The sequence below is a fragment of the Leptonotus elevatus genome, chromosome 7 (assembly GCF_054856555.1).
Source record: "Leptonotus elevatus isolate MCC_2025b chromosome 7, RoL_Lele_1.0, whole genome shotgun sequence".
Taxonomy (NCBI): domain Eukaryota; kingdom Metazoa; phylum Chordata; class Actinopteri; order Syngnathiformes; family Syngnathidae; genus Leptonotus; species Leptonotus elevatus.
Window position 1 is genome coordinate 21,607,506 of NC_141245.1, and position 13,999 is coordinate 21,621,504.

Genomic DNA, 13,999 nt, shown 5'->3' on the forward strand with positions numbered 1-13,999 from the left:
CGACTGACACCGTAGCGTTAATACAAAATTTGGCGCCTAAGGTTTCTCCGGACCTCCTTGTATTTTCGCCATCTTTATTTTATACTTCATATATAAAGTTGTTTTTTGTCTGGATAATAATTCTAGTCTTCCAATTATTGAAGCTTTATATATATATATATATATTTTAAGAATGACTGTTCTGTAATCTTGTTATACGTTTTATGGACAATTCTGAACATCCGGGCATTTCTGATATTTCCGCAACGAATCGCCCTTTACACGGTTAAAACAAACGGCGTATTGTACTATATAGTTTTTGCCTGTGGCTAGCATACAAACTCTCAGAAAATCATGCCTAAAAGTTGTTGTGCAGTTGGATGTTCCAAGTACCATAACATGAAGGAAACTAGATTATTATACCATGTTTTTCCCAATGAACCCTGAAAGTTGGCGAATATTTGTAAAAGCAGAAAACTCAATTTAAAACATATATTTTCTTCCTGCTTGGATGTAAAATTCTCTAATTTCCCCCCAGAGGATGAATACAATATCTAATGTACTTCGTTACCAAGTAGTTTTTCCATCAGGCCAGTTACAAGTACTTAGGTATTTTTGGGACTTTGACACCCTGCATTTGAAAACACATTAAGACGGTTTACTCCTTACTTTGTCAAAATAAACTTGTAACTTTTTTCAACCTCTACAGATGACCACATATGAGTGTAAACAGACCTTTTGAACTGAAAATGATCATCATGTTGAACATGTGAGTTAGTAAAGTATAAATGTTCAAAATGACTACACATCAATACAATAAACTGCTTTCCCCCCCTAATATGAATGCGCACATTTATAAAATCTCTGGACAGATTTTTTTAATTGATTTTTTTTTCTCCAAACGTTACATGTAATCTCAATAAATGATACATTATATATACATACACATCAGTGTATTTCTTTAGCTAAAAAGTAGGGGGTCATCAGACCATGCGGCTGTGCGTTTTCAAGACAGGGTTACATTTTGGACGTTTATTTTTGTGTGTGTTTTACTGGTGTAATCCACAATTTCAGGTGACGTCAGGTGTTTGGGTCCAGAGAGTGGTGGGCAGTGTGCAAGCTGCCGGGTAAAATGATGGCGGGGCGGAGGGGGAGCAGCAGTATCTTCCTCCGAAAGAAGAAGCAGTGCAAATTAAACATTGACCACAACCGTTCTAGCTAACACGTCACAAATGGCAAACAGCACCTCGGTGTGAACCCAGAGTCAGTCTCTCTTTTCGAGCTGGGATCATAACATGTACAGAGATCTCGCAAACCTGAAAAGTAATACAACGTGAAAAAAATGACGTACTGTTAAGAAACACTGATGGAAATGCCGCTCTGGAACCATCTTGGCTGTGTGCATGTGCTAAACTTTTCTGGTGCTTTTCCATTAGCCCGGTTCCACGGCGAGATGGGCTTACGTTGCCCAGAGTGGTTGCTTTTCCATTAAACCTTTTTGGGGCTTTCAGAACCAGCTCGGTGGTTCTAAAACACAGACTGTCTGAGGCTGTGCCATCACTGTCACGCCATCATCTGATTGGCCGACAGCGCTGCCGCAAGGAACTCCGCTGCACATGCCCCATTTTCGAGGATTACACAAGGGAGTCAAAGCTGCCCGCTGGTAGTCGCCAAAGTTATTAAAATATAGTATATAGAATAAAGATAATTGCTCGAACCATATTTACAACTGCTCATGTACTAATTGACAAAATATTGTACCTTGGGGTAAAAATATTAAAAATGTATTTAAATTAGGTCTTCGACAGCAGAGCTGGGGCCGCTTCGGTCGCCGCAAAATGAGGACGAGGGTCGTTGACTCTGAGAGGCGGCCGATGGCGGCGAGCTTTTACATTATTACATTCATGGTGTGAAATTGTAAATATGGTTGAGTGTTGTTGTGAAGCACAATACTGTATATATTGTATTATGGTCTTGACGGCGACCGGCTCTATCTCACTGGCTTAAACCCGGAAATGTATTCATTTATTTAAACCTATATGTGAACGCATCTGTGCATTTGAGTCCCTGATCCCATCCCAACCTCTCCCAACTTTTTGTTGGGCACCTGTTCCGCACCTGTTGTAATGGAAAAGCAACTGAGTCTGTGTGGTGTGATGCTATCTGGGGCTAATGGAAAAGCAGAATTTGAGAGTCACTCCTGGGTGAAACCTTGACTATCATTCCATTACAGATCTTTGGTACAGACCAGATAGGTGATCCATTTAAAACAGTTCAAACAAAAACTTAAGAGACACAGCCGGGATTCTGAGTGTTGAATTCGTGTACGAGGAGAGCTAAACGGTGGAAGTGTTTTCCAGTTTGAAAGTGGTAACCGTGTGGACCAGGCGAGGGTGTCTAAGGGATCTCCCTCAGAAAGTGAGGGGGAGCGGGATCCCTTAGGCCCAAGTGGGAGACGGGGAGCACTGAAGGGAGTCACGTGTGACGCTTCCGGTGGTCTCGGCCGACCGACTCTGTCCGGGGTCTACATCATTCCCAGCTGCATTAGCGTGTTGGCATACGCCATGGGCTTGACATTCGGATGAGGCTGGAAGACAAAGTGAGGAAGAGGTCAACCGAAAGAAACCAATGCAATTAATAATTACTTTTGATTGGCAAAGTGAGGTCCACGAGCATTAGCTCACAAAAATCATCTGTAGTAATACCAAATTTTATAATGTGATAAATGTCCTTTCATTGCCTTCCATCTGCCCTAAGACTAGTCATTTTATTTAAATTTGGTTTTCTGAATGGTTGGCTCACAGACTTGTTGACTCAGCAAATTTTTTTTGGACCTGCATCCTTAGAATTTGTTTTTATATGTTCATGCACACTGTAAAAAAGTAATATCTTGTTTGAAGATTAAAGGCACGTGGGTGCTTGGTTCACAGCGGTCCTGACAAATGAGGTCACAAAGCCCCTAAAATGACCTCATTTCACCACGGCAAGAAACAATGAAAGCCGTTTTCACCCTATAGAGTGTGAATCTGCATGATACTGACCACAGCAGTGAACTGGTGGAATTCTGGCTTGAGATCGGATCCCCTGAGGTGTATAAAAGCTCCTTTGTTTCCCATCTGGTCACTGGGGAAAGACAGAAGACCAATGTTAAGGGCTGGCGGCGCTCGCGCGCCAAAAAACGGGCCGAGGGGTACTCACCAGTAGTTGGGCGCCGAGAAGACGGTGATACACTTTCCTGAGTGAGTGACCTCGTAGCCCTCCGCTTTGACTTCGTGACTCCGGATGATGAAGTCCAGCTTGTTCTGATCGAGGAAGCGCTCGGTCACGTCGGGCCCGAACTGGCAGCTCACACCTCGCTTGCTGACCGATCGGCCGTTCTGCAGCAAAAGACACACGTTCATTCTTCCATGACGTCGTCTAAGGACCATGTTAAAAGAGGCATATGAGGTTTTAGGGCGCCGCTGACCTGAGGCTGGGGGTCTGACCACAGGAGGTCACACATGGGGCCTGTGAGATAGACACAGGAAGAAGATGCTGAGATTTGTCTTGATGAATAGCTCACACAGAAATACACGTCAACACACACACACTCACGTCCCCCCACCCCACCCGATATATATATACTATACACAATTAATCAAATTAGAATTGACATTGTAATGTAGTAGAATGAAACTTTAACCAAAAACGATGTATATTGATTTATAGTCTCTAAATAAGAAGCTGAGTCCACATGTTTACATATCATTTTATGCACTAATTTATGTTTACGCCACACTTGCTTGGCAGAGTTTTAATTACAATTAAGATTGTTTTTCAAAATTGTTTAGCTCTATTACACACACACTGGCTGTACCCGAGTCTGGAGGTTGTCTGTTTCTTTCTATCTTCCGGAGGTCCTCCAACGTGACGCCATCTTCGCTGAAGAGCCCACCGTGCATCACCTGGCACACAACAAAATCATATCCTGGCTGTTACTACTTACAATAAATTAAATATGTTACTGACAAAATACCAGACTTAACCATAGCGTGTTTTGCTGCCAACTTAATTTTTTTTCAAATCCTCAGAATGAATTCAGCCTCTCAAGAGGAAATATTCTTTCTATCCTTGTAGTTATCCTTTGCATTAAATCAAAAATAAAACACTAAAAACGTCAGCTTTTACTTAATCAATGACCAACAATGATCAAAGTCGCAAAATCTGTCAATGTCAGTTTCCACATTGCGGCTCTGCCTACCAGTATTTTGCTGTTGATGCACTGCGCGAGCGGCAGCCACTGGAAGACCTCGCTGAACAGCTGGAACATCTGTGCCGTGTACTTAGCCTTCACCTCGCCCTCAAAGCCGTACATCTGATTCATGTTGTCCGTCTCGTGGTTACCTGCGGGTCGGCCATCTTAGGTTAACGCCGAAATGGGCCGACGCGTGTGCTTCCGCTATAACGCTCACCTCGAAGCAGATGAAAGTTGTCGGGGAAGAGCAGCTTGAAGCCAAACAAGGTGAGGATGACCTCCACGGAGAAAGAGCCACGGTCCACAAAGTCACCATTAAACAGCTGAGTTTGAGCTCAGTTAAGAACATTAATTAGTTTCGTGACATACTTGTAACTCAAAACAATCGTATCGCAAATCATCTTTCCCCACTGAAATAAATGTAAAATGGCATTAATTTGCTCAAGCCAAAAAAATGTGCATTTGTTACTGTAAACAACTCTGTAAAATACTCTAATATTGGTAATTTTTCATAAAGGTTAAAGAATATATGCCTGAGAGTATATATTATCTGATTATCTGTCTACATGTTCTGGTGAACCATTTTAATCTTTTGATTAAAGAGTTGTAAAATAGTGACTAATGCTAACCGTTAGCTTGTCAATGGAATTGTCCATTTATGTTAGCATAAAGCCGGCAGACTGCTCTAAAGCCAACACAGTTTGCTTGTTTTAACTACATTAACATGTAATCCTCAATTCTATTTCGGCCCTTCTGACCGCCATTTAGTAAACGTCAACTGGGAGCGGCATACGAACACGCTAATGTTCAGAATGCAACCACTTTGGTCTCGAACCAGGAATAACCCTAATGAAGGATTAGCCACATTCAGAGACAAAAAAGGATACGTAAGGGTTGCACTCCGACGGAAGGCCATTCAACTCGAAAATGTTGAGGAGATCGTAATACTGCCCGTGCGTGTCGCCACAAATGGTTATTTTTTCTGCCTATTGGGAAAAACACATCACATTTATTGAGAGCATAAACAAAAGTACAAATGAAGGATTTTGTTGGTGGTAGATTAAGAAAATGAGAGAAAAAAAAGTTCGCCTCACGTCTTGTAATGCGACTTCAACGAGACTTGGTAGTTTGGATAAAAGGTCTTTCACTTGCACTAAAATCTGCAAAAAGACAACAGTTCTTTCTTTCCACATCTGCTCGTTTCTCTCAGCGCTTTTCAATGCGAGCGACGTCTTACCTGATACGCACACTTTCTGTGCAGTTTCTTCTGCTCTTTAAACCAGTCCATCATTTCCTTCATGAACTTCAGGGTGACCTTGCCTTCCTCCAGTTTGGGGCCCGTGTAGTCGTCCTCGATCACTGCGGCACGAGGGCGGCATCATTTCAGAGCGAGCATGACGTAATGCTTCAGAATCTGCACATTAACCTTCAAAAATCTATGCCAAGTTATCAACTTGGGTTTCTTGCTTGTGTTAGTTTGCGGGCACGACATTTGCCTTTGTGACAGTTTGTGTGCATCATAGTTATAAGTATCTTGGCAATTACGAGGTCTTCATAGGCAATAATAAATGTATTTGTTTTTATGCTTTTTGTTACGCTATTGAGCAAGGGTGTAGGAGGTGTGCACCAAATCTGTCAGTATGTTGAAGGGAGAGTGCGGCTAATGTGTGTCTGATTCCAGCCGTCCTAATCAGCCGGAGAATGTAATTTCTCATGACAATAAATGCTGTTACGTGTCAGTCCAGCAGTTTTGGCCACTACGTGGAGCTCTAACTCTGATATTTGGGAGGATAAAATTCTGATAGCCGATTAATAAAAATATGATATAATAAAAAAATGTTTTAACTGCAGGCAGAACATTTGACAATACCTGAGTCCTTTAGTGTATAATTCTACAACAGAGAGAAAAATCATAAAGGGAAGAAGGGATGCACAAATAATGTTGGAGGGGTCGAAGAATAGAAATTAAATGAAATAATGTACATGATTGCTGGCAGCAACTGTATTTTATCCCACTTACTCATGCTTTCTATGTCCAGAGAGTCGACGACTGACTTTTTGATCTCGTCGCTGGCGATGGCTCTCTCGAAAGCCTTCTGCTTGACAATCTTATTACATTCCTGGTACTTCATTTTGGCGTCCTTGTCGTTCGGTCGAACGCGCACTACCTGTCATCACACAACACACATTAAAAAGCAGCTCTTGTTTTGATTTTATTACAGTATTCCCCAAAAATAGGGAAGAACCCTTGTGTTAAAAACGATGACACCTCTAAAATTTTGACCACTAATTAAATTATGCTGTTACTGTCAAACTGAATTGCTTTATTTTAGTCAGATTTCATTAGTCAAGGTATTTCTTCAAAGAGATTGCAGAGGGCCTCAAGCGGATTACTTGCATTACTCTTAATATGCCAACGGAAGACATGACACAGACATGCGCACGCTTGACACTGTGGCATCACACCAGGATTAGCAAATAATCCCTCTTTCAAAGCGTGAAGATTAGCTGCGTGTGGACCATTCTTCTTCTCCAGCCCGCCTTACCGTCTCATAGTCCTTGAGTGCAGCTTTGAATTTGCCCAGCGCCATGTTGGAGGTGGCCCGGCGGTAATAGCCTTTGATGTAGTTCTTGTCAATATCCAGCGCCTTGGTCGCATCTGCCAAGGCGTAGCCGTAGCACTCAGTGCGCAGGTACGCCAGGCTGCGGTTGCTGTAGTAGATTGCATTGGACGGATTGCGCTCCAAGGCCTCCGAGTAGTACTTGATTGCATTATCGTAGTCTTTATCTGCAAAACATAGATGTATAGTAGAGTGTGAAATGTATTTAGTTAATACAAATAATGTATATTTGTTCATCTATTGATGCCAGCGATGTAAAGGGACAGTCAAAACAATTAAATGCTCTTCTTCTAGATGGCAGAAGGTTGAATTAACATGTGTAATGTGTATGGACCCCTTACCATTCATATAACAGAGCAGCTTTGTTCAATTAAACAGGCCCAGATTTCAAATTATGTAAATTTATTGAGATGGATCAACGTATACAGTGAACAAGCACTTTGTTGTCGCCATCTTCGGAGAACTCTGTTGAAGTGAGTTGAGGTATATATATATATATATATATATATATGATTAATAATATATAATTAGATTTTTTTAATTTTCAATTCACAAGTTAAAATACGACTTTATCCCCTTGTTAAACGTTTATTTTAATATTATAATATTTTGACTTTATCTTAAAAATGCAACTTTATTCTCGTAACATTACGACGACTCGACGAGACAAGTGTACTGTATTCAACTGCTGACCGATTGTATTTGGGGTGCACAACATGGTAGTTATGTTTAACTGGCATTGGGTAAAGAATATATTTAAATATGGCCAGCTCAATAATAAAGTATGGGCAACAAGGGGATGCCGTTGGCGTTGATCGCCGCTGATCACATGACGCTTCCGTTGAATAACGGAATATTCTAGCAATTTCTATTCACGCCAAGTAACTTCAATTGATTTAAATATCTTGCAGAACTATCGACCATCTGGGTAGCTAGCGAATCGGGACCAAAGTGACTGTGAAGTGTACTTGACTTACACGGCACAATGACTCACGCGGTTTTTAAGACGCTGTTAGCCGGAGCTAGCCGCTTTCAAGAATCCAATGAATGGGCTTCACGCGTTAGCATGTCTCACTAGCCTAGCTTCACATTGACGTGGGACTGCAATCGGGGCCGTTTAAAAGGCAACATTTCTTCCCCCAATGCGAACGGCGGAGACACTCTCGTCTGCGTTGGGTCGCCGACGCGAGTCGCCAACTTGACAGTGTTGCCAGCTTACCTTTAAAGTATTTATTGGCCTTCTCCTTGAGTAGCTCGGCATCGTTTACTCCTTCCGCCATCTTCTCCACGCTGCCGTATTCCGACGCGTGCACCATTGACGGTCTGTCGCAAAAGTCACAAAGTTGTGACATGAATTTTTCTTGCTCGAGCCGAACGAACTTTTTTTTTCTAAAACGTATTTCTTTCTATAAATAAGACAAGATATATACTAAACTATCGTTTACTTAACTAAAATCTAAGTAAAATTAGTGAATATGTTTGTTAACATTGCCTAGAAAACAAAACACCAAGGTACGACATTAAAAAAAGGGTGCCGCACAGGTAAAGACTAGTTTTTATTATTGCCATATTATTTTTAAACACATTTAGATGGATTGAATCTAAAACCGCAAGTTGTCAGTATCGTCTAATTGTATTTCGCGTTATTAACCAGCAGGGAGCACTACTGACATGGACACTTATCATTACTTCACTCCACTGTAGTAGCTCCAAAAGGAAACAGAATTAATGTGTTAGTTACGTTGCCTAGAACACAAAACACAAAAGTACGACTCTAAAAGGAAGGAAAGTGGTATTATACGTATTTGTTTTCTTTATCCTCCCTATTCGATTGGATTTTATTTGTTGTATTTCCCTACCAGTAACCAATAGGGAGCACTAACGACATTAACCAAACACCCTATAAAATCGTGTGAAAAGCTCAATCTAAAACTAGTATTTCCCAACCTTTATTATGCTAAAGCACATATTTTAATTTAGAAAACCAACGCCTCATACCACACCACCAAACGTATCACTGATATATACAATACAGTATACTGTCTGAAATAATGAGGATTTACTCAGTGTGGACTCTTGCCTGTTAAGTTGAACACAAGGTTATTAAGCTGTTCTGTTATGTTGTATGCAATTGTAGCTTTTGCCATTTTGTGTGGAAGAGCATTTTACTGTTTTGCTTGTCCACTGTCACTACATCCCTGGCATAGAAAGATGACCCAAGATACATGAATAAATCCAGATTTTCTGACCAATTAAGTCTAATTGGATAATAAACTGTGGTTGGAAATCACAAAACCAAACATAGTAGACACCAGACAACATTCTATATGCTCGGAGTCAACCACATTGTGAAATGTTTGCTCTAACCATATCATTTGCTAACATTACTAATTTGGAGGAAATTTATGGCTTGAGGTGCTGTGAAATGACAACAAAAAACAAGCCTGAGAACAACAACAAAAATACTTCTTCACACATAACTTTTTCTTTTGGTCTTCTTCCAGGTGCCTCCAGGGTTGAGAATGTTGTTCGGGAAGTTTCCTGCCATGTGAGCGCAGCAGGTGGCCTCTAGCTTCCACAGATGTCGGAGTGATGGGGACAAACAAAGCGCAGGTGCTCATCTACACAAATACATGCACAGTAACACACATACAATATTTATAACAAGTTAGGGATATTTAACTTTAGAGTGAAATGTCATGATGAACCTAAAATACAGTTACAGGTGAATTTTAGTTTAAACTTTTGAATACATGCTTAATCGTTTCAGTATTTTATTTTTATTTTTTTCCATGAATTGCTGTTCTATTCAAAAGTAATGGCAAGTTGTGCTGAAAGTACTTGGACATGTGCATTTAAAGTAAGGATAGACTGATTATCAGCTAGGTTGATTATTAATAAACTTAAAGACTTTTCTACAAAGAGTTAGAGTTTGTATTTTTTTAAACTTCTATATTTTCCCTTTTACTGGAAATTAATATCGGCTCCAAATATCGGTTATCAGCCGAGTACTAAAAATCAGTATCCATATTGGGCTCGGAAAAAACATCGGTCTCTGTTCAAAAGTAGAAGGTCAAATTAAGTTCACCTCTTAAGAATTTTGGTGCATTGTAGGTTCATCCTGAAATTTCACCAGAACGGCCACTGGCCGGTATCCCTAACGTCGTGTTTGCACGCACATGCATGCCATCTGACGCACTGTCGCCTTAAAATAAGTCGTTTGCCAAAAACATAACGCAACCTGGGACAAAAAGGCTCGCTTTTCTACGCCAGAACTCCAGTGGACAGACTAATGAGCATGGCGCCCGGGAAGAAAAAGGCGACTTTTGATTTAAAAGTTTGTGGCTTTCTTCGTTAATGAGGAGGCTATGAAAAGTTTCATAAATTACTATGACATGGAGGAGCATGTATGACCCAGTCGGCTCTCCTGGCTCTGACTCACTAAGCACATCCCGGAGTCAAGAGTAAGAGGCCCAGCAGCCAGGTGAGTCACTCCCGGTGACCCCCCGGTGAACACTCACTAACCCCACAGTGTGAGTTCACTAACTTTCCCCTAAGCCAGAAGAGCGATGACTCGTGTCTCCCTCCGAGTCATATAACCAGAGGTGGTGAAAGTACTCTCACTCTGTACTTAAGTAAGGTAACAAACGTACAGACTGTGAAATGTACTTACATCAAAATTATATTTCAGTGAAACCTCGATTTAATGGACTAAACTGAGGAGCTATATCAATTCATTTAGTAAATTGAGTTTCATGATCGGTCAAGGGACAAATTAAAAACAATTAAGTCAAGGTACCACTGTATTTGTTATTTCCCACCCCCTCATACAGTGTAACATGCCTCCTGTCTGTTTTACTAGTAGGTGGAAAAAAATAGACTAAGGTGGGCCAGGAGCTGACGTGAGCGCCTCACGCGAGAGTAAACGCAGACAGTGAGTGGGAGAGACGGTGTGGGAGGGAATCTGGCAAGCCGGGTAGCAGAGGAGGATGATTGCTGTCCTCTCGGGCGCTCGATGCTCCAGCACGAAGCCTCTGGGGGGTCCTGAGAAAGTTAAACAAACATAAAGGGAGCAAGCCAACACAGAGACAGATGAAGGTCGCCGGGAATGTGAGTGACATTCTTGGGCCGCGGGCCAGTGAAGGATGATGAGGCCTTTAGATTGAGGGCGGTCTACATTACATAGGCCTGATGCGGACCTCTTCACTATTTATTATTGTGCAGCACGGAAAACCACAGCCAAATCGTGTTTTCTCTTAAATCCCCAGGGGCTGTTTTTCAGAGGCTTCCTTTCCTGAGCTGAAAGATAAGATGAGTTTTCCAAAGTTTACATACTTTAGGGATCCCAACTTATCTTATCGCTGGTTATGCAATCTTAAATACTTGATCCATCAGCGGTTATCAACACTTGCGTGTGTTACACTTTTTTTTTTTTTTTTTTTTAAACAAACAACTTTCTCACTGAAACATTCAAAATATGTGGTACTTATATAAACCATTGCCACTGAACTTTCCCTATTATTTAGCAGGTTAATCAGTTAATTTAAAATATACAGTTAGTATATCGATTCTTATAAGAATCGCGATTCTCATAAGAATCGCGATTCTCATTTAGTACGATTCAGAATCGATTATAAATGTCTCAAAATCGATTATTTAAATTTTATACTGTCTTGCCCTTGTTTGTGTGTGCCTTTATTGGGAGCGCTGTTTATGTTGTACATGATTTGGCCATTATGGGCAGTGTGGTTCCGCGTGTTCTGATACACTGTTAAGTTGTAGCTACAATAAAGAGTAGAGGGAAAAAGTCACGATCATGTTATGGCAATAAAAGTTGTTGTTTTTTTTGCAGCGTAGGAGGAGCATATGCCGGTGAGTAATGTTAAGATGCTTCTCTGTATACATTTCTGAAGCGTTTTTTTTTTTATAAATAGCCGTTCTTTTGATATGAGTGAAAAGTGATAAAAGTGCCGCGAGTAGCGCGCTAATTAGCATTAGCGAGGCAGATTGGAGTAGATCAGGACGATTCTTTGCACGTCTATAAATTGAAGCAGAAATCATTGTCAATAAAATCATTTCGTTCTGAATCGAAAATCGATTTTTGCAAGTTCAGTGTGACACAGATTTTTTTTTATTACACTTGTATTGCAGATTATTTGCTATTTTGCAGTGATTAATTTATATTTTTTAACACAGTGACTCCTTAAAAAGTTATTGTAAATTGTCTCAAATCTCAATAAAAATGGACATTCTTGAAAAAAAAACATGTTAGTGAATGACTCTTGTGGCAACATCGCACAATCACAATAGGAACCAGCAAAACAGTGATGTGGTTTTAGTCCGGACTCTCAAGAGCAGATGCATGTTATTTATCTACTATAGCAACTTTGGATAACATGGGATGATGTGACGTTGGGAACGTTGGAAAGTTAGCCTTAAATTCAATTTGAAATGGAATTTAACAGTCTTGACTTTATCTTGCTAAGTTGTAGGAACTCTTTAAGGGTGAGCCAGGAGGAAAGACCGCTTTAAAGAAATCCGAATTGGAATCGTTTCACACTTAATGAAAGAAGCTGGAGTGCAGTGTGCCTATTGGAAAGTATAAACGGCTTAAGTTACACATCTGCACGTCTGCGGTAAAGTAAACACCATTAGCTAATTGAATATAGCTTAGCTAGTTAGCCGTGTATTTGTTTTATACCACACCATTTTGGAGACTGGAAATTCACACGTTTGAAAGAATGTGCCAAAGTGGGAGTTTTTTTTAATTTGGAAGCAAAAAAGAACTGCATGTTAAAGAAAGTTAAGGAAGTTTATGATGAATATTTTCACAATTTAGGAAGTGTGTCATTTCCTTTGTAGTGTTCTAGACACAATGTTGACTCAGGAACAGTTCATCAGTAATTTTTCTGGAAATCCCATCTCACCACCATGGGTACCAAATAATGAACGGAATACCGACCTAACTTTTTAATTATGTCAGCTATTATTGTTGAGTCTTCTTTCCCTCGTCCTTGTCTCTCCTTTGATCAAATAGGTCACCAGTGAGAGCTCAGCTTCAGCAGTATGCAGGGGTCGCACTTTAAATGTAAACCATGTGTTTTTTCCTCCAGTGGGCTGGACTTTCGAAACTAAATTTAACATAAATTAGGAAGAGCGTTTATCGTCTCTTGCACCACCCTTCCTTGTGTGCTATTTCCCCCTCTATCTTGCCGGGCTCAGACGTTGGGTTCCTGGAGAAGTCTGCATTTTTAGGTCCCTTTTGAGTCATAAATGAATCCATCCAGCCAACCTCCTGTTGATCAGTAAATCAACATCCTGAAGTGACACATTGCACGCTGAGCCACAGGGGAGGCAGAGCACGGAAATTTCGTGTAAGAGGAAAAAGAAATGTGGCACATTACCTGCCCAAGGAGTCTGCTGCTGCTTTTTTTTTTTTAACCTTTCCACATTAAATGTTGTTTTTTAAACCAGTTGAAGAAAGGATCATCTTATGACGCTCCCAGTCTTTATGGGGGGATGTTGTAAGTAATAAGAAGGATAATTAAAGATGGAGCAGGCACCAATTTAAATATATCGTTTTTAAAATGATGTGACAGCGGGGTTGTAAAAAAAAAAAAGTATTGTTTTTAAGGTTATGTTTCGGTTCACATGGCGTACAATTTAAATTCTACAAACAATAAAATATTCCAAAAATAACTGCATATATGCGCATGTAAATATAGGTACCAATATGGAGGGCAGTGTTTTATATATATATATAAGACACTTAAATGTAATTTCAAACTAATTTACATCATTACTCTTATTAATAAAAGGTTTGCCGATTGATAGGCGAAATTGTGAATATGCGGGGGATAATACCTTCAACACAGCCGCCGTCCCGCTTCTTTTTACGCTTCTGATATACCTGTGAAGAGGGCACATTTGCATATTGACTTTGAAGTCCCCGCATTGTGTTTCAATGCTGTTCGTACAGAACAGAGATCCGGGGAAAACGTGTAAGAATCTAGGCCGTGTGAAAGGGCTTTATGAGTCACAACCCGCACCCCTCTTGTCACAGAGTGGCCTTGTTAAAAGAAAGGTAGAAAATGGCAGATAATTAAAACAAATAAAAAGTAATTGCTCAGGGAAGTGAAAGCGGCCCAGATTCCTCATAAATTAA

At 40.5% G+C, this 13,999-nt stretch overlaps 2 protein-coding genes across 3 annotated transcripts in view; one reads left to right on the top strand and one right to left on the bottom strand.

Annotated features, from left to right (window-relative positions):
* Positions 1-831: 831 nt before the first annotated feature.
* Positions 832-8,186, bottom strand: ppp5c (protein phosphatase 5, catalytic subunit). Its single transcript, XM_086080322.1, has 13 exons — positions 8,054-8,186; positions 6,760-7,001; positions 6,234-6,381; positions 5,451-5,572; positions 5,308-5,373; positions 5,101-5,199; positions 4,431-4,536; positions 4,220-4,362; positions 3,836-3,923; positions 3,446-3,486; positions 3,178-3,356; positions 3,021-3,102; positions 832-2,566 (listed from the first exon to the last, which is right to left on the bottom strand). The coding sequence occupies exons 1-13, from the start codon at positions 8,184-8,186 to the stop codon at positions 2,504-2,506; spliced, it is 1,512 nt and encodes a 503-aa protein (XP_085936448.1). The 3' UTR covers positions 832-2,503.
* A 37-nt stretch (positions 8,187-8,223) lies between these two features.
* Positions 8,224-13,999, top strand: part of LOC147171532 (cyclin-dependent kinase-like 1) — a 38,193-nt gene continuing 32,417 nt past the window's right edge. For both annotated transcript variants that reach the window (XM_086080326.1, XM_086080327.1), the window contains exons 1-2: positions 8,224-8,376; positions 9,339-9,447. The gene's annotated coding sequence lies outside the window, so the exon portion shown is untranslated. The remainder of the gene's footprint in view (positions 8,377-9,338; positions 9,448-13,999) is intronic.

Bases quoted from the DNA above. Each gene is read 5' to 3' on its own strand.
- ppp5c (XM_086080322.1), bottom strand. From the start codon at position 8,186: ATGTCACAACTTTGTGACTTTTGCGACAGACCGTCAATGGTGCACGCG. The intron at 7,002-8,053 runs GTAAGCTGGCAA...TATGTTTTGCAG, and splicing joins GGCCAATAAATACTTTAAAG to ATAAAGACTACGATAATGCA. The intron at 2,567-3,020 runs GTCAGTATCATG...TTTGTCTTCCAG, and splicing joins TCCACCAGTTCACTGCTGTG to CCTCATCCGAATGTCAAGCC.